Genomic DNA, 24,107 nt, shown 5'->3' on the forward strand with positions numbered 1-24,107 from the left:
TTCTTTTCCCTAAATATTCTGAACGGCATCCCGCGTACCCTTACGTACGCCATCACTGAAGAGATTAACATATTTCAGAAGAAAAAAGAATTTAGTGGAAAGCATCGACTTCCACCTGCTGAAAAGTCTGCCTGCCATTATGTCTTCCCTGCTACTAAGCCGTCCACAATTAGGTGTGGATTACATGCACGACGACAAAATTTGCGCCCTTCAGAAATGAGTCCAGACTGCTTAATTGTGTACGAGCAGAAAAATCTCGGCACGGACATGCATGGTTTACGAGAACCTTAAGCGAGACTTCGCCCACATCACTCTACCGCCCCATAAATAACGCCGCGGATGCTTACATCCTCCAAAATGACCTGGATAACATACAGCAATGGTGCACTACGTGGCTAATGTCCCTAAATACTATAAAGACTGAAAATTTCTTTTCACCGCCACCCAAATTATACTCCGCCTACTTATAAAATTAACGATACTGCCATTATTTCTGGAAACTCTTAAGTATCTTGGTATTAACTTCGCTAGTTACTTATCGTGGTCTTACCACATTAACCAAATAAACTCATCTAATCGAGCAATTGGTTATCTCCATCGTAACCTGCGCATGACACCTTCTTCCTTAAAATTACTAGCTTATAAAACATTTGTGCGACCTAAACTTGAATACGCCTGCGCAATATTTGACCCCCATCAGTCTAACCTTACCTCATCCCTTGAATCTGTTCAGAATCGGGCCACTCGCTTTATTCTTTCAAAATACTCGCGATACTCCAGCATATCCGCCTTGAAGTTCCAATTAAAACTTTTTTCTCTCGCTTCCCGTCGCCGAATTTCAAGTCTCTGCCTTTATCACATGTTTTTCCATTGTTCACCCCGTGCCAGCAAGCTCATTCTGCCAGTACGTCGAACGCCCCGCACAGGCGTCCAAACAGCGTCATCCTGCATCGCGCCCGCACTACTACTTTTCTGAAATCATTTTTTGTTCACACAGCTCGCGACTGTAATGGCCTTCCCTTCGACTTAGCACTAATCCCTGATCCAGCCCATTTCAAGACCGCCATCGACGAAGCCATGTCATTCCCATGTAACATTCACTGTTAACCGCTGTTCTTGCGCCCACTCCTCATGTAATGTCCCGTCAGAGACCCTTGAGGTTCAAATAAATAAGTAAAATGTGCAAGGTAAAACGTCTGCGCCGAGCTGCAGCCTTAACCAGCCTGCTTGAAACTGCGGCGATGATATGGGCCACAAAGTATTTTTCTTCCTCCCAGATCCTGCTTTGGAAAGAGTATCCCTCGGCAAGCTGACGTCCGTAACACCCGCAAGGCTGATTTACACTTGCTGTCGGAGCCGATCGCCACCTCCCCCCTCCCCCCTTTCTTTTATGGGCTCCTGCACAGCCAAAAGCAGCAGCACGGTCTTCGTTTGCGCTTGGACCGCTGCAGCAACCTTCATTATGGAGCCTCGTCGGCTACTCAGCCAAACCTTTGCATGTATATACAGGGCGCTTCACCTGAAACTTCGCACACTTTTCAAAAGTAGGCTTTTTGAGTTAGAAGAGCGTTTTTTACAGCATAACATCGTCAGCGGTGCAGTACGTCCCAGTGCAGCTAAGAGATGCTAACTATAGTCTGCAGTGAAGCTCCGCGTACATTCAGGACCACCACACGCATTCCCATCAGCTATGCAGCAGCGAGCACCGCAGCGTACGCGGGAAAAAGGTGGTAATGGGGAACGCGCGCCACGGAGTGACGTGAACAGGTGGGCGTTGCCCCCTATGCAAGGAATCTGATGTTCCCGATTCGCATGATAGGGTGCGCTTACGCACAACTGAGCTCACGGCGTTCGGCGCACGAACATGCTCGACAACTAAAAGAAGCGGCTTTTTTTTTTCGGAGACCGGCATGATGTTCGCCGGGGTCTCCACAAAACCTCGCTCGCAGCACACTGAACCACCAACATTCACTTAGCGTGCGACAGGTAACCAACTTGTGAAGTCCAAAACGCCCACTAGATATCCCCAAATGTCCCTCCGTCGATGATAATGCTCAATTTTAATCGCAACGGTAGCTTTGGCCAAGGAGCGCCACGGCACGATGTACTTTTCTTACGTTAGGCAGAGTCAAAGACATGTAATATTCCTCAGAGAGAGAGAGAGAGAGAGAGAATGAAAAGGAAACGCAGGGAGGTTAACCAGATGTGAGTCTCCGGTTTGCTACCCTACACTGGGGATGGGGGATAGGGGTTAGAAAGATGACAGAGAGGAAAACGCGAAAAAAAGGAACGTGCACACACGGAGACACACACACACAAGGCGTTCCAGTTAGTCTTTCACACAGGCCGGTAGATTGTAAGAAGCGCAAATGCGCTTGCACGGCCTTCTGCGACGGTCCCTCAGAAATTACTTCTGTAGTACGCACTGTACAACAGTAGCGCATGCTGGTGCTAGACATCAGACACGTTCTACGAATATTTCCGTTTGACCCCGTATTATAACCTTGCCATAAACGAAACAAAGGCCTTTCAACTTCTCATAACGCCCCTACTACATGTCAGGTTTTCTTCTTTACACAGCTTGCTTTTCCATATTAAGCGGAAGGTGTAAAGAAGTAGTAGTTTATTTCAGCAAAATGAAAGTACATAAACAACAACAACATGACACAAGAAAAGTTTTGTGTGTGTGTGTGTGTGTGTGTGTGTGTGTGTGTGTGTGTGTGTGTGTGTGTGTGTGTGTGTGTGTGTGTGTGTGTGTGTGTGTGTGTGTGTGTGTGTGTGTGTGTGTGTGTGTGTGTGTGTGTGTGTGTGTGTGTGTGTGTGTGTGTGTGTGTGTGTGTGTGTGTGTGTGTGTGTGTGTGTGTGTGTGTGTGTGTGTGTGTGTGTGTGTGTGTGTGTGTGTGTGTGTGTGTGTGTGTGTGTGTGTGTGTGTGTGTGTGTGTGTGTGTGTGTGTGTGTGTGTGTGTGTGTGTGTGTGTGTGTGTGTGTGTGTGTGTGTGTGTGTGTGTGTGTGTGTGTGTGTGTGTGTGTGTGTGTGTGTGTGTGTGTGTGTGTGTGTGTGTGTGTGTGTGTGTGTGTGTGTGTGTGTGACGCCTAACATGAGTCACATGACCTCGCTACCTTCGCGTACGCTGTACGCCAAAGAAAAGTTCCATTTTTTTCAGGGGCAGAAGTCTTTAAACATGGTAACGTAAGTGTTACATTGGAAACACGGCACGATGTAACGTCAATACATCAAGATGGAGTGTCTGCCTCTCAAGGCACAAATGCTCTAATATCTCTGAATATGTTGTTAAAGGAGAAGAGGAGCCTGAATCAGTAAGCGAGCATGTAGAAGGACTCCAGGGAAGAAAAGCTCGGGCCGAAGCGTGTGCGCGCCCGTTTGCTTCAACTCCCTGGTGACCTGGTACCCATGTTAGCTCCTTCCGTGCAGCTGAAGTCCTACATTGACTAATAATTTTTCAGGCTAGCGGGATGATTCTGCCACGCATATAGTTTCTATAAGCCTCCTGGTAATCTGTAACTATGTATTTCGATGCGAAGTGCATTCCGGCTAGCGCTATCGCTATTTCCTCCATAGCTAGTGTATCCCCGTTACGACCTGCATTTGGTGCACCACTGAGATTGTTGATATCTCCTCTACACGACGCGCACCGTCCACGAAGGCTCCCTCTTCTCTTCTTCTCCTCGCATCTTCTTGCTCCTCGTCACTCGTCTAGCATTCTGGAATAAAAATTTTAAAAATTGTAACACACTCTTACGGAAATATTTAAGTTAATGGTTCAGTCTTCTGGTATAGCAAAAACATTTTTAAAATATTTCCGTCTATCGCATCCCACATTTAAGATTGCCTAGAAAATGAATGGCGAACGCTTTTGACGATAGCAAGGACGTTAGCAGGAAAAGAAATACAAGGGTTTTGTTGTGGGCTAGTTGGTTTAACATTGCTTAGAAGGGAACAGCGCAAACACAGGACGAACAGAGAAACGTACAACACAGGCGGTGACTTACAAATGATGTTTATTCGAAAGATACACACGCATATTGAGCAGTCTCGAGGCAAGCTGTCAGCTGAGTCAACGTCAAGGTCGGTGTGAAAGGCCGGATAAAAGCGATAAAATCTTAACAGCTATAAGATTTAACAAGGAACGATGCATCTGGGAACGGTGACATGAGAAAATGAGAACTGGCACAGGCAGTAACTTGGCCATTCACTGCAAAAAGTGCTCTTGCGTGTCAGTCCAAGACAGGACAAGGATTTTGAATAGATACTACGGAAAGCGCACACGTGAGATACATGAAGCTTACCTAATTCAAAACCAGGGCGACACGTGTGTCAGCAGTCCGACCATCAACCTATTGTAAAGGAAACTGCCTATCTAGCCAAGTGATTTTATCTCACTTTTTTACTTCTTAACTCTTTTACGTAAAGTGGCAGCGACGTTCCTTCTTTACGCATTATCCATCCTTCACCTGCATCTTGTTTTCATTCTCTCATGTCACCCTTCCCACAGGCATCGTTCCCTGTTAAAACTTTTATAGCTTATAAGATTTTATCGCTTTTCTCCGGCCTTTTACACCGCCTGTGACGTTGACTCAGCTGACAGTTTGCCTCGAGACTACTAAATGTGTGTTCATCTTTCGAAAACATCAGTTGTAAGTCAGCGCCTGCGTTGTACGTTCCTCTCTTCGTCCTGTATTTGCGTTGTTCCCTTTTAAGCAAACAAATACAGGACTGCCGTCGGGTGATCTACGGATATGCATATTGTTATAGTGAAATCTTGCAGTATTTGAAAAATTTGCGTTCATAAATGATTCCACGCTCAAAAATGCTTTTGTCCAAAATTGTTAGGTATGATTCTGTCCCAAGACAGCGTACCAGATTATGATTCTTTTCTGAGGAGAAAGAAGTTGCACAATACGACTTTTTAAAACAAATGTTCAGTGAGAGCGCATGATATATTTTCTATTTTACTTCTATACTAATCTCTCTGGTTATGACTGTTTTTGGGTGCGAAACGCAGCGTAAAGCTGCAGCACTATTTCGACCTCGACCACCCGGTCGCTTCGGGTATGGACGCCGCTGAAAAGAAGAGAATAGCCCACCTCTCGCGCCGGCTCGTGCTTCGTGCTTTCTGAGAAGGCAACCCTGCAATCGCTTTTGAGGCAACTACCACAAAACCCTGAGCACTGCGTTGCGACACACTCGCTCCTTCGCCGAGGCAATCGAGCGGAATGGACGCCAGCTCCTGCGCCGCCAGTAGCTATGCTAGCTCGACAAAGCGGGCGAGAGAGGGCAGCATCGTCATCGAAGACAGCCTCCTCGACGGCTTCGTGCCCCAGTATTCGTTGGCCGGGATCCAGGAGAGCGTCTACATCGTACTGGGCCACGGCGCCTACCAGCGCCGGTTCCTGACGTGCGGCATCCTGTGCGTAGTTGCGCCGCTCTTTCAGTTCAAGGCGTACCAGCTCATCGGCCGACCCGTGGACCACTGGTGCCGACCGCCCAAAGGCTTGGCCCACTTGTCTGCCGAGGCCTGGAAGAACTTGTCCATTCCACGGTGATAGCATTCTACGGTGATAACACCGAATACATGGTACAGCACTGTATGCGTAGGGTTTAACACCATGAAGATGAGTGTGGCCTACCATTAAAATCGACACTCAGCTAAAAAAAGCTAATTGTAGTTAACAAAATAGGTGGTAACTGTGTCATACATTACTACCTTGTTAGTAACTAAAGGAAGTAAAGTTGGCGGTATAAAAATTTCATCCTAATCATCATCAGCGCGACTACGCCCGCAACAGGAGAAAAGCCTCTCCCATATCCCTGTCCTGTGCCAGCTGCACCCACCATACACCTGCAAACTTCTTAACCTCATCCGCACACCTTACTTTCTGCTCACTCCTGCAACGCTTCCCTTCCCTTGGAATCCAGTCTGTTACCCTTAACGGCACTCGTTTATCTAGCCTTCGCATTACAAACGCTGTCCAAGCTCATTTCTTGCTGGAATAAACATTTACTAACCCGTTAAGCAAGTGCCAGGCACTAACCTCATCAGCCACACTCAGTATCATGCGTAAGAATTATCTGGCTCATGCTTGGCCTTATCAGAAAATGTTAACAGAAAGTATGGACACTTAACGGAGGCTTCCTGAGCTACTCGGTAAATCGTGTAAGCTGGGCTCTTCGGAGAAGCGCCGCGCAAGCTGCATCCAGTACAGTGGCGCATCTCTTAACCGCAGCGCCACTGCGCTGGTAGAGAGAGGTATGAGGACACGTCGCCACCTATGAATGCCAAGTAGAAAATGACCAATTCTGCATACTTGGGTATTAACCCAAAAAGCTCGGAATGGTGTGCAGCTTAGTGGCCAACGGGAATTACATTACACAAACGCACAAACCACAAACGCAACAATGCTTTCGCATTCATACGACGTAAGCAGACTTAAGTGCCTCTTGTAGTTTTTTACTAGTAACAGGCACTTGTGCATGAAAACCTTGTTTGGCGTGCAACCCTAGCTTTGTATGCATGGCACCTTGGCATAAGCAAAGACAAAGTATTCATTGCATGCAGGTAATTGAAGACGGATATTTTCGCATGCTCATAGGCGCCGACTGCAGGGGGGGGGGGTGATTGTCCCCCCCCCCCCCCCCCCCCCCCCGCCAGCACACTGAGCGATGGGATCGGGGGCAGCATATCTTCTGCTACGGACTCGCACATTTACACAGGCGACATGGGATTCGCCGAGGGCGATGCTGCTGTTTCCGGCCGCACGCTTCATGACAGGAACGGCGAACTACACTGGAGCGAAAAAAAGCGCACAGCAAAGTAAAAAAGACAAACTCGTCCAGTCAGCTACTTTATATCTGCGCCAACGTATCGTTGGTTACTTGCTGATAACACGATGTTCGCGTGAGTCGCTGCCACAAAAAGACTTTTTTTTTATTCGATCTGCTACTAACATCATCTGATGATACCATGTCACACATAATACTATAAATTCCCTGCCTGAGCGATCACGATATCTTGCATTTCACGTTCGATTTATCGCATGCAGCGTTGTCAAAACGCTCCAAGACCATTATCGACTATAACAAAGATCATTTTGTAGCAATTATATCTGGGTTCCTTTTTAGACATTTTCTTAACAGGTCATCTCGAGTGCTCAGTTGAAACAAACCGGTGCATGTACCGAAGCAAAGTGCCTTAACTGATTCATCGTCTTATCCCTATTCGTCGTGTGTATTCCAATAGCCATGCTCCATGGTATAACTGATATTTAAACGATTTTCTAACACAAACAAAATTCTTTTTGGAACTGCTAAATATTCATTAAAACCTGCCCATTAGGGAACATACAAAACCGCTGCTTTAAAATATTAAGCAGAGAACTCAACTATATCCACCTTCTTTAAAGTAACCCTATTGAACATCCTAAATACTGGAAACACCAATAAAGTGTGGTTATCGCACCCACTGACGAACCAGCTGCCGACCACCTCTGTGCTACTGCCCTGAATGATAATTTCATTAAGTCGTTTCCTCCTTCATCCACCAATGTTACCCAACGTCCCGATCTCCAGCTGTGCGATAATTTTGCGATGGATCTCACCATATTCGACTTGCAACGCATCATACCGATAATCAATTTGAAACTAGCACCTTGTAGCGGAATTGATGGTATAAACGGCCGATTTATACGGAATCCTAAACAGTACAGTTTTATCATCATGAAATGCATATTCTCACAATCATATCATCATGATGTACGACTGAAGACTGGGAGACTGAAGATAAGCCGGAGATAAAGAACACATATCTTTGAGATCCCATATCCTTGAGATCAATAGCATGCAAAATAATGGTATATATATATTTACACATGTTAATTTTGTGCAGGATAATTTCTTTTCTGTAACAGAGCATGGCTTTAGAAAGTTTTTCTCTTGTCACATTCAATTGCTTTCCTTCACTTACGACTTGCACTTCTAAATGGACTCCGCTTTTTCATCTGACTGCATACTTCTTGAATGTCTTAAAGCATTCGATAAAGTTAATAACTCACTGCTCTTACGTAGATTAAGTGTCCTGAACATTGAGCCTACAGTTCTTAACTGGATCCGTGGATTTCCTTGTTCTGTTGAATTTGTCACCATTAATAACGCTGATTCCTCTATTGTGCCACGTCAGTAATTTTCCGGTTACAACACCAATACCGAATTTTCTGCAGAACTGATACTTTAACACTATTGCCTTAGTAATTCTGATCCTAAAGAAGTGCTATGCTTCCAATGTGACATTCTTGAGATTTTCTCGCGGCCCGCAGGACAGCCTCCTGGAAAACAGGACAGCCGTGCCTTGCCACAAATGGGACTACGACACCGCCGACAAGAGGGACAGCATCGTGAGCCTATTCGACCTCGTGTGCGAGCGGCGGCGCCTGTACGACTTGTCCTCCCACGCATACGTCGTGGGCTACACATTCTTGGCGCCCGTGGCTGGCTTCTTGTCCGACCGCGTGGGCAGGAGGCCCGTCCTGCTGGCCTGCGCCTTCGTCCTGCTTCTCTCCTCCGTAGGCAGCAGCGCGGCGACCACGTACGCCTCCTTAGTCGTCACCCGCATCGTGGCCGTATCGGCTGGCTCCGCCACATACATCCTCACATTCATCCTGCTGCACGAGGTGACCGGGAACGCGTGGCGCTCGCTCTTCACTCTGCTCCACACTGCCGTGGCGGCCACAGTGGTGCCGCCGCTTGTGCACGGCGTTCCGCTGCTGGAACCGCGCTGGCTGCTCGCCCAGGGACTGCTCCTCGTTCCGACGGCCATGTGCGCCACCTGGTGCTGCCTGCAGGAGAAGTCACCCGCGTGGCTCCTCACCACTGGTAACATGCGCGACGCCGAAGTGGCCATCCTGAGAGCGGCCCAGCTCAACGGCGTGGACATGAACAAGGCCAGGGCAACCCTAACAGTGATCATGACCCAGCTGGGGAAGATAGACCGCAGCCACTCATCCGCGGCCTCCACATCCGCAGTGGAGGGCATCATCGAAACGGTAAAGATGCGTCGCCGTGCGGTGTCCGTCTTCATCGCCAGGTTTACGCTGAGCGCCGTCTACTTTGGAGTCTTGGTTAGGGACAGAGCGACGGCTCTCCGCTGGCATGTGGCGCACGTCTTCCTCTCGACTGCCTTCTACGCGGCCACCTACTGGGCCATGACCAAGTGCGGCTTGCGCTACACGCTGGCCGCGCTGCTCGCCGTCGTGGGCAGCTGCGCCTTGGCCGAGGCGGCGGTGATCAGCAGGGACTACAATCCGGCCATTCCCTTCGTACACGCAGGCATGAAGGTTGCCGTGTCGGTTGCGATTAGCGTGGCCCTGTGCTACGTAGGATATATCTTCCCCAACCATATTCGAAGCATCGGCGTGAGCCTGTCCATTTTCTTCGGTGGTGCCGGAACGCTGTCCAGCGTCTCCCTCATCATGCTCTCCGGGCGGAACGCGAACGCCGCCTTCAGCGTGTTCGCGGCATTCACGACAATGTTGAGCATCGGGGTCGTCCACTGGCTGCCCGAAGTGTTCATCGAGAAGCCCAAGAAAGCTGCCCCGATTCGAGCTATGACCGAAATGGAGCGGAAGGAGGAGCTCGAAAAGTCTCTCTCGTTTTTCGCGGTGCGAAAAAAAGGGAAAATCCCAGGAGCGACAACCGAGGTTGACCAATGCATCGGCCCCATGATGACCTAGCTGTGCACTCTTGAGTATGCACGGCGTCTTAAATCGAGATAAAAAAAATGTATAAACCAGCTTTCTGTTAGCAGCGAAAAAACAGCAACCCCAGCTGATCATGAAAAATCTTTATTTCCGCCTTTGACGAAAGGATGAGCTCGCCATAGATATTTGCGTAATAATAAAAGATATAGCCAAAAGCGTTGAACTGGGAACTGCAGATGCTCTGGTTTAGCTTGGTTGCAGCTGATTTGCTATACAACACCTTTTTTTCAGGCAAATGCAAAAAAACTGTTCAGCGCCATTTGGTATCGTCGCCGCTTGAGCATATAGCGTACGTAGTTCGAGCCAGCAATGCTGCGCGTTTTTCTGTCAATACTACGTCGGCAGTAAAGTTGCCAGAAAGAATAGCATGTTTATAGCAGTAGGTCTGTTCGATAGCTTGCCTCTGGTGGTTTGCCCGAAGTTGCGCGTAATGTTCCTTCAACGTTGTAACAACTACCATGCAACGTTGGGCAACAAAATGTGATCACACAACGCTGCCTCAAGGACATTGTTTGAATGTTCCAGGATGAAATGAATACGATGTTTATGCGCATACATTTGCCCAACCTTGGGGGCAGACATCTTGACAACGTCTTGGAGTCCATTTTTTGACAACGTTTGTGAACAGATTACTTGCAGCATATAATACTGACGAGGCCAATGGTGCCCCGGTAATGTAGTTTATTGATTCGTGCTGCCTCTCTGAGCTAAGTGAATGCAGTGTAAGTGGAGGATATTAAAGCAAGATGAGAGCAGTGCTTGGAAAGGCGACTTCTTGAGAATTAGCATGTCCATTTTTATGTTATGCAGTTCGATAATTCTCGCACAACGACAGCAGCGCGTAATACGGCTTTTTAATAAAAAGGTATCAACATGATCATGCTCACTTGTATTTCTAATTTTTGCCATCAGAATGTCTGAAACGCACGAAACTACTTCGCTTGATTGGTGAGCATCGCTGGCACTAAAACCAGGGCCTCATGTGGGTAATATATAAGCTTGCTGAAATTCACTCATACGTATGTGAGCGTAGCGCGGTGGAGTTTTCTGGTTCGTAATGTTGCTGTAGGATAGTGTTTCATGCATTATTATTGTTCGCCGAGGAAGTGCTTGCTGTGTAAATTACGTTTGTGAATGCACTGTAAAAAATGAGCAAGTTGCTTGCTATCAGTTACTTTGAAAAGCTCTCTGCGCTTCACATTTGCATTTTTTTCACGTAGTATTGCCCGACAGCCGACACACATTAAGAGGCTACGTTACTTTGTGTACTTATTGTTACCCGAAATGTTGTACTGACGTTAGTGTGCAACGTTACCGGGTGATCAACGAAAGTGACATGAGCAATATTCATGCAACGTTTCACTCTGACAGTGCGGCCATTAAGATAATGTTTCAGCAACATTTTGCGTTACTTGGCGGCCCTACTTGTATAGCTTGCCTGAGCACCACTTAGCGCTATGACAGATTTAGAGACTTTATTTTGTTTGATTTCCACTATAGATTTTTTAAATACATATATGTTTAAGTATTCGATCGAAACGGTCGCTTCTTTATATGAAATGCGCGGCGGGAACGTGCTGAATAGTGACTGTTTCTAGAGCCGCCAAAGATATGGAAAGATTCGTCTACTAGTGTGTTTGGCACGAACTGCTAACAAGTCCGCGACGCTGACCCAGTCCCAATTGCATGAAACTGTTTAATAGTGTGTCCCATTCTTGATATCTGCGTGTGTTCGTCGTGATATATGTGCACTTCTTCAGGTCTCGTGCGTGTTCACCGGGAAGCCTATGCTTGATTCCAGATATGTCTAGTGGCAAGTTTGTCATACTAGCGAGAGCGTGGAGCTGAGAGATTTGTTATCCGTTGATACTGGCTGCGTTACTGGGCTATTTGGTTGTTGCTTTTCTGCTGAGCTTGTTGCAGTTCAACAATCACTCTGCTCCGTGGCCGGCATAACTATGCTCCCTACGGCCCGCGTTGTCATCCGCACTGACGCCCTTCAAGTTGTCCGGTTGCTACGACGTGTTAGCCGTTGTCCAACGATACGCCAGGATATCCCCCGGCTCGCGGCACGCAACCCGCAGCCAGTACGTATTGAGTGCGTCCCACAGGATCTGCTGACCTATCAAAGCCAGGCAGATTTAGTGACCCGCCTTGCGAATACACTCATCACCGCCTCGGCTACTTCATTTGGACAATTTTACCCCCTCTCATCAAGAAAAGAACTCCTCCGGCGCCGCACACGTGCTCTCATCCCTCCGTGTGCGGCAACCCTCCCCCGCGGTCTTACCCGTGCAGAGGAGGTTGCGCTTAGGAGGATCCGGATCGGGGTTGCCCTCACACCAGCCATCACTCGGAAGTGGCCTCAGTACCGAGAATTGTTTCCTCGGCCAGGGTGTCCGATATGTAAACACGAGGACATTGAGGCCGACATTCATCACTTACTGTGGGACTTCCCAGCTCTCAAGCCTACAAGGATCCGGCACCTGATGGTAGCAGGTCTTTCACCAAGCAACCCTGCTTCATACATTGCCTGCACACAGGGACCGTGCCATTTCTCTAATGGACTTCATCATATCAGCTAACCTTTTTCCATTCATTTAATCTCTACTGCATCATTCATCACACCTTCACCCATCATTGATGCCCTGGGGCAATAAATTTCGCTTAAAGAAAGGAGATACGGCTCGTCCCGCGACCGTATCTGGCGGCCGGGTTAGTTCGATCTCCTAAGGTTTGCACGTACTCCGGTGTTGTCGCCGCGTGCTTCGTTTTGAGCGAGACCACCACCCCTAGAGTGGGCATACATGCAGGCATTTATATGCAATCTACTACTTAGCCACTTGACTGAGTGTGCCTTGTGTCGGAGACATTATGTGAAGGATGACTGGCTTGGTCTGTTCCAAGATCAAATGCTTGCGACAGACCTGCTTAGTGGTGGTAGTGTAAATGCCTTGTTTCCTTTATTGTCAGCGTTTGAGACTAATTTATTTGAGGTGTCTGTAAAGAGGGGACTTATTCAAGACACACTGCAGTGTCAGTTAACCGAATGACGGAACACTAGTGTTCGAGTTATATATCGCTCTCTTCATCGGTTCTTAGGTGCGCTATGCTTTTGCACCTGATATGTTGAGGCTTCCGGTGTGCCGATGGCAAGACCTCAAAGCGTAGACGTTTCCCATTTTCCGTCGTGCCAACAGCTCTTAGTGTTGCAAGCCAGAATTGTCTTCACCTGTTGTGGTATTTCACAGCGATAACTATAGTTAAGAGCCTTCCAGATTGGTTAACGACATTGCAGTGTTTCAGATTTCGTGTATTGGCGAGGTGTGAAAATTTACTCCCTCCTCAATGAGATGCCAAGTAAAACTTCTAAGCGAGCCATGTAGGCATAAGCAGTATACGAAAGAGCTGACGTGTGCACTTCATGTGCTCGCAAAGAGCGTCAGGAAACATCCTCTTCAAAGATTGCAGGAAGCTGTAGTAAATAGTTACCTATAAGAAGCAGATGACAGATCAAATGGTATGATGCAGTAGACAACGACCAGCACCTGGAAGGCCTATCCCGGACGAATGAAAATCGTATAGCTCCAAAAACGTTTGATGAAAATGATTTCATGTCCCCTTCGCAGTAGATACGCATACCTTACATAAGACATGAGAATGGGATAAGAGATAATGGAGAATACCTCAATAATCTGCAATTCGCTGATGACATTGCCTTGCTGACTCATTCAGGAGATGAAATAGAAAGCATGGTCAATGTGTTAGACGGGCAGAGCAGAATGGTGGGTCTGAAAATTAACATGCACAAAAACAAAGTGATGCTCAACAGTCTATAGAAAGGGAACAGTAGTTCACAATTAGCAGCGAGGTGCTGGTTCTCTCAGATCACGAGTTGCAGTTTACCAGTATCCCTCAGGAGGAAAGAATGCGACATCTGTATCTTACCAGTACTCACCTACGGGGCAGAAACGTGGAGGCTAAATAAAGGGTTCAGCTCAAGCTAAACGACAACGCAGCGAGCTATGGAAAGAAAAATGATAGGTGTAACGTTAAGAGACCGGAAGTGGCCAGAGTGGGTGAGGGAACAAACGCGGGCTAATGACATCCTAGTCGAAATCGAGAGGAAGAAATAGGCCCGGGCAGGGCATGTATTGCGAAGGCAAGATAGCCGCTGGTCTTTCAGGATAACGGAGTGAATTCCAAGAGAATGCAAGCGTAGCAGGGGGCGGCAGAAGGGTAGGTGGGCGGAGAAGATTAAGAAGTTTGCGGGTATGTGGTGGGCGCTGCTGGGAAAGGACAGAGTAAATTGGAGAGACATAGGAGAGGCATTTGCCTTGCGGTGGGCGTAGTCAGGCTGATGATCACCTTTGTGAAATACGCGGAGACGTGGTCACAGTAAACACCACTGTATTTTTACGCACGAACCTTTAGAGGCAAAGAAAAGAGTAGTTTACTCTATTTTACTACACACTCATTTCCACTATAGTTTGCTGCAAGAAGAAAATCACGTGTCTATTGGTCATTAAAAGCACATGTTGCAACGCTGCATAGTTGACGAGTTGCTATTGCACTTTGACAGAACGAAACAAAGCAACTAAAAGAAGGAAAGTGATTGTTCATGTGTTTCCTTTCTGTGATCCTTCGTTTCTGTTGCGCTGTTTTTTTTTTCGAGATATTGCCACAAACCGTAAGTTTTCGAAAACGTTTACATCTTTTGGTACAATAAAGCAGGTATTTTTGACTCTCTTTGTGGTACATCACGCACGCTTAGCGACTCATGCATCACAAAACCCAACCCAGACTAATGCATGACAACACACCTCAGCAGCACACAGGTAAGGCGGCTAGAATGGGAAGGTGTGAAAACCGGCCGAGGAAGCATGGCCCCGCAGCGCGCCGATGCCGTGGCGGCGCTGACGGCAGAGACGTGGTAAGGCGTGCAGCCGAAATGAGCGCATCGCGTAGGCTATACTTTTACCACTGAGCCGAAAAATGAGCCCGTTTCGCTTATCGCGCGTTTTCTGCGAGAGTGAATCTTTACCATAAAATAATGTTTCGTCAGCTCGCATCATTATTGCCGTGAAATGTGCTGCTTTACTTGCAAGCCCAGTTTGCATTCCATAGCTGGACTGAAGCGCGTTTTGTGCGTGCACATTTCGAGACGCTGCCCAGGATATGAAAGACGCCGTAGTGGAAGGTTTCGAAATGATTTTAACCACATGGGTTTCTTTAACGTGCACTGACTCTCTGCGTTGCGCTACCATCGAAGCGCAGCCACTACGGCGAAAAGAGCAGGTTGTAATGCGTGCCGTAGGACCTCGCAACGTAATGCAGTCGCATTGGTTGAAGGCGCCCCAATTAACGCACAAACCAGTTTTTGTCGCCGCTTGCGAACCTGTAGCATGCATGCCATCTTGACGCTCATAATCTCCGACGATTCTATACAATGATGCAACACATCTGACCATGAAATCGTTTATTTACAATTAAGTGAAGGCCCAATTTCAACAAGCAGCAAACCGGAATTGGTTCCCTTCTGGGACCAGTAGACCCCAGCTCAAAACCAGAAGGCTTTCTTGGACCAGTAAATCCAAGCAAGACACCATTTGGTGCCCTACATGGACCATTTAAAATAGCAGCAAACCAGACGGCTTCCTTCTGGGACCAGATGAAAGCGTTAGAAAGCAGGATACCATTAACAAATATTTTTACCTGGAGGGGGGGGGGGGGGGCATTTGCAAAGTTTGATCTACATCACAAGGTTTCAGTGTTTTCCGTTTCTGCTCACTATCCTCCTGACTTAAATTATACCCTTAAGCAAAAAGTGAATCCTTGTGAGGCAATAAAAATGTACACCTGATGCTGTCAGCGCAACAGAATGCTCAGAAAAACCAATTTTTGGCCCATCACCAATTGACTGTAGAATCTCTGCCGCAGCCTCGGCATGCAAGAGCGCTCGGCTGAATGCAAGCTTGTTTTCCAGGACGTTAACAAGATAATTGTAAAATATGATACTGACGGATGTAAAAAAATGGCAGTGCTTAGCTCGGCTATGCCAGGATATATGTCGCAAAGCAAGTGTGAAACTCCCCGGTCGGCCTTGTTCACATACTCCACAACATATGAAGCACAGACATATAAACGACCAGCATGACCTGTAGGTCCATGTATGATTTCAGCACCGAGGCTATCCGAGGATTGAAGGGGTCGCGTCACCCTTACGCCTATTCTCTAGGCTAACGGCACGTTGTTCTCCGGTTTCTTGGGCCCACCGCTGAAGTCTCTTGGTCGCATTCCATCGTTCATCACGGGCCGTCTTCAGTGAAGCAGGACTCAGGTCTCTCCTCCGGCTGCTGTCGCAGCTGCTAGCGGTCGAGACACCGGACGTTAAACGTGCCTGTCTTGCGGCCGCATATTCACGGCGGCGTTTAGCCAGTCGTTCAGCGCGCAGTTCGTCTGTTACCTGGACGATTCATTCCCTGGTCATCCCGTTCCGCTGTCGATTCCAGGCCTCCTCCTGCTTAACAGAATTGTCGCCGTCCATACTGTCGCCTCAACTGTGGTTGCGGCGCACGCCAGCTCTCGTTTTCAATCCTGTGACATCTTATCACGCATGCGACGCAGCTGTCGAGGCGAGCGGAGGCGAGCGCAACGATGAGGAACGCGGTGTCACGTCCTACCAAACGGCGGCGGCGGCGAGGAGCGCAGTGTGACATCATGCCAGATGGCGCGGCGAGCGCGCGAAGCACAGTAACCTTCCGCGGCGAGGCGCGCATTGTGACGTCACGCGCCTCGGTGGAGTACCGCCACGGCCAAATCGCGAGTTTGCGGCCAATAAAGCTTTCGCTTTAAAAGGCCCCCCAAGGTCCCACTCATCAGTTGCCTTAGCTGGAAGTTATTTTTTGTGTATGTTGCCTTTCCTTTATCACAGGGGCACATGCTGCTCTGCTGGGACTCCGGAAGTTTTTTCGATGAGGGGGGAGGCGGGTCTTCCGGTTTTTTAGTTTGTTTATTTATTTCATGCTTTATTTAAATGATTTATTATTTTATTTACTTTCTGTTTATATTTTCATTTTTCGCTTTCCAAAAGCGTATTTGTAATGCATATGAAACCTGAATTGAAATGGCCAACTTTTATTTATATAAAGATGTATATACAGATGAGGAGTGATCGACTGCATTAAAAAGGTTTGTTCATACTGTTTCAATGCTAGTAATCATGCTCATGAACTGAGCTAACAATTTCTGCTGGGACATGATTGGTTTAATTAGGTTACTGAAATGAAACGTTTTAAGGCTGAGTAGCGATCGAACGAGCTCGGCCTCACTGTGCTTTACATGTCCTAAAATTGAAGCGTTTGTCAGTAATCTGATCTGAGTGCAAGAAGTTGGAGACATGGGGGGGGGGAGGGGGCGCTGCCCCCTCTGGAGAAATGCTAGGAGGCAACCGCCCCCACCCCCTGTTCTGGAGTCCCTGGAGCCTCTGCAGGCTTCACAGTGAGCTGTCAAAACACCCTTCTTAGCCACATAACGTGCAATGTACGTAATATATCAGCCGCGCGTCGCTGTGTCGCTCAGCCTAGCTGTGATGGCCTACAGCCACTTTTGCTGTTGAAGGCATCTCGACCTCACATAAAAAAATGCTGCTATAGACACTCCAATACAGGCGAAGAGAATTGAACAACTGCTACGGTGGCTATGGCTTGAACGAAAACATCCTCGACGGAAGTCCGTCTGGTTGGGTTCTTGAGATAGTTGAGGGAAAACTGATGCTGGGTAAAGTTAAAAATATTGGTTGGCGTCCGCTTTCTCTCAACTAACTGCTACGGCGCGTGCAAGGCCGACGAGGCTGAGCTTACCGCGCCGCTAGTAGCAGCGCCGCATTCCCCCTGGCAGCATCGGTGTCACGCGCGGCCGAGAGAAAGCGCCGCGATCTTCACACCTTCTCATTCTAGCCACCCTAACACAGGCCATGCACTACATCCGGGACACCTGCCAACATGAGCTGGAAATCTTGAGCAACCGTGCTCACCCATTTCCTGTGTCAAATCTCATCACGAAATCGCTATATTTCGCGGGTGGACTGGTTAGCCGCGCTGCCCCAGCTATACAGCACGTCATGAAACTCGCTAAGAGGTGTCCCGGCTTCAGCAATAGACTGTGTTCCAATAAATTAGTAGCGTGCTCTCTCACATCGGGGCGTATGAAGCAAACGTAATATGAAAGTTTTTGTCGAAACTTAGGCTGACAATCGGTTGTTGCGGTTGCATTAGTGACATGGCACGTACTTACATGGCAGCTTCGCTACACGCTTACCCACACGACCACGTGGTTATGACGCGTATCACATGGTCTTACGACACCCCCATCGGATGTCATCACGTGGTTTCACATCACCCCATCGGATATTCTTAATGGTACCTTCGGCTGGTCGCTCCGATTCTCTCAGAGCGACCAGAGCGGGGGCAGCTCTCGATCTGAGGCGGATGCAAGACTCGCCAGTCGAATGTGCAAGTGCTTTTCAGAGCAGTGAGAGGGACGGAAATCGCAGGAAAGGGCTACATCCTCTAATCTCAGACCACAGCGCCGCAGATGCCCGCAACGCTCCCAACAGGAGTGACAGTTCCTGTTGTCTGCCTGCGAAGTGCAAGCGAAAGTCCACGAACGTATCCCTACCGTCCTGACAGCTTCCCAGTATGGACATCCCGACGACCGCTGCGCAGCAGCTGTTATTCTCCCTTTACGACGATAAGTTTGCAATACGATGAGTGTGCACAGTGCGTTGTGGCGTTGAAACCCACAACTGGCTTTTTCCCGCGCTCAGGCTTTGTGTCGCTTGGTCAGCTTGGTGTCGTGTGTGCGCCTCAGGGCACTTTCGAAATGCACATTATTAAAGCAGTTTCACATGCTATGACTGAGCGAATTCTACGACAAGTGGCGCGATGTAGTGAAAAATTTCCTACTTTTCCGTTGGAACCTTGTCGCCCTGACCGCGCGAAACAGGTGCGTGCACCGCGTCAGTAGAAATTGCGAGCGTTTCGTTTCGCATTTTAAACAACCTTTATTTGTTGGGCGCATTTACGAATTGCGTTGTGGCCTGTCCTGGACATGTGCGCTTGATAGCGAATGAATGCGCCAGTGCACAGCACCAAGTATGCGGGCACGCTGCTCGTCAGCTGTGTAGTAGGCTTGCAGTAAGTTCAGGACTTAGCAGCAATGCCGGGCTCTCTTTGCCCCGTAGCATGGGCTCGATACCATCTGATACCTGTTGCAAGTCGTACTGCGTGCGATGGTACATATGTTTCAGAGGAAGTAACGACGGCTAGCGGCGGCTTTTGCGTGCATAACTAGGTATGGGCACCGAGGCCGCACGGCGGCTTGAGCCGCCAAAAGCCTGATCGTTGCACGATTACGCGGAGTGTCGACCAGTATAAAACGTACACTTCAGCCCGATTCAATAACGGCCCAGGTGGTTTTTTCGGGCAGCGTGGAGCGGTATGTGTACATAGCGAAACTTCATAATATAATATGCAAAGAGTATGGTGGAGCTGCCATAAAAAAACGTAAACTAATAAGCTCCTGCCTGTACCACTAAAGTATCACAGGCAATATAATATGCAGTGGAATCGTCAGCAAGAGCGAAACTCCAAAATGTAATGTGTTCCCACATGAAATTTAGTACCGGGTTCATAATAAACTGCAGCCGCCGCGGTGTCTCAGTGGCTATGACACTTGGGTGCTGTCCCAAAAAACGCGGGTTCGATCTCGGCCGCGGTGGTAGAATTTTGATGGAGGCGAAATTATAGAGGCCCGTGTACTGTGCGATGTCAGTGCTCGTTAAAGAACCCCAGGTGGTCGAAATTTCCGGAGCCCTCCACTACAGTGTCCCTCACAGCCCGAGCCGCTTTGGATGCTAAACTCCCATAAACCAGAAACAAAACCATAATAAACTGCATCGGTTATGTCAGCTCATCAGTGAAAGTATATGCATTGAAAAGTTGTTTACAGTGCTGAGGAAGTGGGTTATTTTGCTCTTGACAGCTATTGGATTTAACACACTTTACATACTGTGAATATTTTTGTCGGTTTCTGTGGTAGACTCGGCAGGCATAAATTACCTTCTGTCTATCATCCATGCGTGAGGAAGTAATTTAAATGTTTCCCAATTTTTGTTCCTGAACAGAGCCAAGGAAGCGAAAATCAAGTACAGCTGCACACTTTGCCTGAAAATGAGCACTCGAGCAGCAGCATGACCTCACCTTATGGTATGTATATATACCGCCAGGTGCAATCTCACGCCTTCGATTTGAAATCATTTACCTTCTTACAAACCCTTGCATGTCTGTAATAACATTTATCATGCAATAGTATTAGTGCATGTGTATTTTGCATCTATAGTAGAGCAAGCTAACTACAAGCACAAAATGTTACGATTGTGCTAAATTTTATATCTTGTGACAGGACCGTGGACTACAGGTGAAACAAAGCTGCTTCTGGACTGTTATGTACGCTACACGCCACAAGTGGGGCCTCAAAGGAGGTTCCGCAGAAGATGTATAAGCAGATTGCTCAAGACATACAGACTTCTTGGAGTCATTCGCACAGGAGTCCAGTGTGAGACAAGGTTCAAGACGCTGGCCGAACGAAAACACAATAAGGACAGAAATAATGGAACTTCTGGACAGTCTCGCTGTGTAGTGTCGTATGAATAATTTGCAGCTATCAGAGCAATTGATGACAGCATTGAGCCTGAAGTTCTGCGAGGTGTGGGAAAAGTTTCATACAAAAAGGCCATCTCAAACACCGCTAGTGCAGCTCCTTAGAGTGTCAGCTGCTCCGTTGGAATTGAGGAAAGCGTCAATGATACACCATCTGATGACCCTACGGTAGATTTTGGTTCATCATTTGAGGAGAAAGAAAATAAAAGGTACCGCACAGACAGAAAGATGCACCCGAGCACATCTAGGCTGCAGGAAATGGCATTATTTTTTTAGGAAATGCGAAAGATCAACAATGAAAAAGAAGCTCGGCACGAAGAAAGACAACAGAGAAAAATATACAGGCACCAGGCACTACTCAAATCTCATGTGGAGCAAATGGCAGTGCTGAAGGAGATTTTGAACTCAAAATAAGAAATTGTTCTTGATTGAAAGAGCATATTTATTCAAGAATATTCCTTGTCAAACAGTGCTGCAGTCAAGAATGCTTTGTTTGTACCTGTTGAAAGTCACAACGTGTTCATAAAAGTACAATAAAAGTGCGATAAAAGTTTGAGCAATGCAATCGTTTGTTCTCAACATCATTGCAGCTTCAAAAGAGCTGTGCCAGAGCTTTTCACTTTTCACTTTTCAGCAAATGAAAAAGAAGAGTAGCGCGTAATGGTGGTCCCAAGATGGCCTCTTACAAGAGGGGACACAGCTTGCCCTCGCGCGCTGCTTGTGATTTCACACTGTTTATTATGAGGAGTCTTTGATATAGGCTCCTTTTGTTAGGTGGCTCCTCGCATATGATACTCCTGTCAAAAACAAACATACATTACACGTAACAAATCAAAATGTATTTGTCCAGATGTAATGTACACAAAAGATTACATGGATAATTAGTAGACCTAGCGGTGAAGATATATATGAAATACATACTTTGCATCATTTGCGAGGAAATTTTTAGAAAATTAGCCCGCATGCTCCACGCATGCCTATAGAAATTGATCTGCGTTTAAAAAAAAAATAAATACTCGTGGCAAATAGTAAAGCAACCAAACGTTGTGCTTGCAAATTGTCTGGCTGTCCGTAGGTTTATGTACATCTTGATGTATTGACGTTACATCGTGCCGTGTTTCCAACGTGACACTTATGTAACCATGTTTAAAGACTTCTGCCCCTGAAAAAGATGGAACTGTTCTTTGACGTGCAGCGTACGCGAAGGTCGCGAGGTCATGTGACTCATGTTAGGCGTCATCTATAACCACGCACGCACGCACGCACGCACGCACGCACGCACGCACGCACACACACACACACACACACACACACACACACACACACACACACACACACACACACACACACACACACACACACACACACACACACACACACACACACACACACACACACACACACACACACACACACACACACACACACACACACACACAAAACTTTTCTTGTGTCACGTTGTTCATGTACTTTCATTTTGCTGAAATAAACTACTACTTCTTTATACCTGCCGCTTAATATGGAAAAGCAAGCTGTGTAAAGAAGAAAACCTGAAATGTAGTAGGCGCGTTATGAGAAGTTGAAAGGCCTTTGTTTCGTTTATGGCAAGGTTATAATGCGGGATCAAACGGGAATATTCGTAAAGCGTGTCTGATGTCTAGCACGAGCATGCGCATATTACTGATGTGTTTTCGTTGCTATTGTTGTACAGTGCGTACTACAGAAGTAATTTCTGAGGGACTTTACATGTCTTTGACTCTGCCTATCGTAAAGAAAAGAACATCGTGCCATGGCGCTCTTTGGCCAAAGCTACCGTTGCGATTAAAATTGAGCATTATCATCGTCGGAGGGACATTTGGGGATATCTAGTGGGCGTTTTGGACTTCACAAGTTGGTTGCCTATCGCACGCTCAGTGATTGTTGCTGGTTCAGTGTGCTGCGAGCGAGGTTTTGTGGAGAATCCGGCGAACATCATGCCGGTCTCTGCATAAAAAGCAGTTTTTTTTAGTAGTCGAGCATGCTCGTGCGCTGAACACCGTGAGCTCAGTTGTGCGTAAGCGCACCTATCATGCGAATCGGGAACATCATACCGATTCCTTGCATAGGGGGCAACGCCAACCTGTTCGTCACTCAGTGGCGCGCGTTCCATGTTACCACCTTTTTCCCGCGTGCGCTGCGGTGCTCGCTGCTGCATAGCAGATGGGAAAGCGTGTGGTGGTCCTGAATGTAGGCGGAGCTTCACTGCAGACTATAGTTAGCATTCTCTTAGCTGCACTGTGACGTACTACACCGCTGACGATGTTATGCGGTGAAAAGCGCTCTTCTAACTCAAAAAGCCTACTTTTGAAAAATGTGCGAAATTTCAGGTGAAGCGCCCTGTATATACATGCAAGAGTTTGGCTGAGTAGCCGACGAGGCTCCATAATGAAGGTTGCTGCAGCGGTCCAAGCGCAAACGAGGCCCATGCTGCTGCTTTTGGCTGTGCAGGAGCCCATAAAAGAAGGGGGGGGGGGGGGGGGGGAAGGTGGCGATCGGCTCCGACAGCCAGTGTAAATCAGCCTTGCGGGTGTTACGGACGTCAGCTTGCCGAGGGATACTCTTTCCAAAGCAGGATCTGGGAGGAAGAAAAATACTTTGTGGCTCAGATCATGGTCGCAGTTTCAACCAGGCTGGTTGAGGCTGCAGCTCGGCGCAGACGTTTTACCTAGCACATATTATTTATTTATTCGAACCTCAAGGGTCCATGACGGGACATTACAGGAGGAGTGGGCGCAAGAACAGCGGTTAACAATGAATGTTACATGGGAATCAAGACGATGACATGGCTTCCTCGATGGCGGTCTTGAAATGGGCTGGATCAGGGATTAGTGCTAAGTCGGAGGGAATTTCATTCCAGTCGCGAGATGTGTGAACAAAAAATGATTTCTGAAAAGTAGTAGTCCGGACGCGATGCGCGATGACGCTGTTTGGATGGCCTGTGCGGGGCGTTCGACGTACTGGTAGAATGAGCTTGCTGTCACGGGGTGAACAATGGAAAAACATGTGATAAAGGCAGAGACTTGAAATCCGGCGACGGGAAGCGAGAGAAAAAAAGTTTTAATTGGAACTTCAATGCGGATATGCTAGAGTATCGCGAGTAGTTGGAAAGAATAAAGCGATTTGCCCGATTCTGAAGAGATTCAAGGGCTGACGTAAGGTTAGACTGATGGGGGTCAAATATTGCGCAAGCGTATTCAAGTTTAGGTCGCACAAATGTTTTATAAGCTAGTAATTTTAAGGAAGAAGGTGTCATGCGCAGGTTACGACAGAGATACCCATTTGCTCAATTAGTTGAGTTTATTATTTGGTTAATGTGGTAAGACCATGATGTCACTAGCGAGGTTAATACCAACATACTTAAAAGAGGTAGCGGAAGTAATGACAGTATCGATAATTTTATAAGTAGGCGGAGTATAATTTCGGCGGCGGTGAAAAGAAATTTGGACAGTCTTTGTAGTGTTTAAGGAAATTAGCTACGTAGTGCACCATTGCTGTATGTTATCCAGGTCATTTTAGAGCATGTAAGCATCCGCGGCGTTAGTTATGGGGCGGTAGGGGGATGTGGGCGAAGTCTCG

General features: G+C 47.5%; 1 protein-coding gene across 1 annotated transcript; it reads left to right on the forward strand.

The window, feature by feature from the left end:
- The first annotated feature begins 5,235 nt into the window (after positions 1-5,235).
- Positions 5,236-9,744, forward strand: LOC144119953 (organic cation transporter 1-like). Its single transcript, XM_077652451.1, has 2 exons — positions 5,236-5,535; positions 8,332-9,744. Exons 1-2 carry the CDS (start codon positions 5,236-5,238, stop codon positions 9,742-9,744), a joined length of 1,713 nt encoding a protein of 570 aa, XP_077508577.1.
- The last annotated feature ends 14,363 nt before the right edge of the window (positions 9,745-24,107 follow it).

Source organism: Amblyomma americanum, chromosome 2, assembly GCF_052857255.1.
Source record: "Amblyomma americanum isolate KBUSLIRL-KWMA chromosome 2, ASM5285725v1, whole genome shotgun sequence".
Lineage (NCBI taxonomy): Eukaryota > Metazoa > Arthropoda > Arachnida > Ixodida > Ixodidae > Amblyomma > Amblyomma americanum.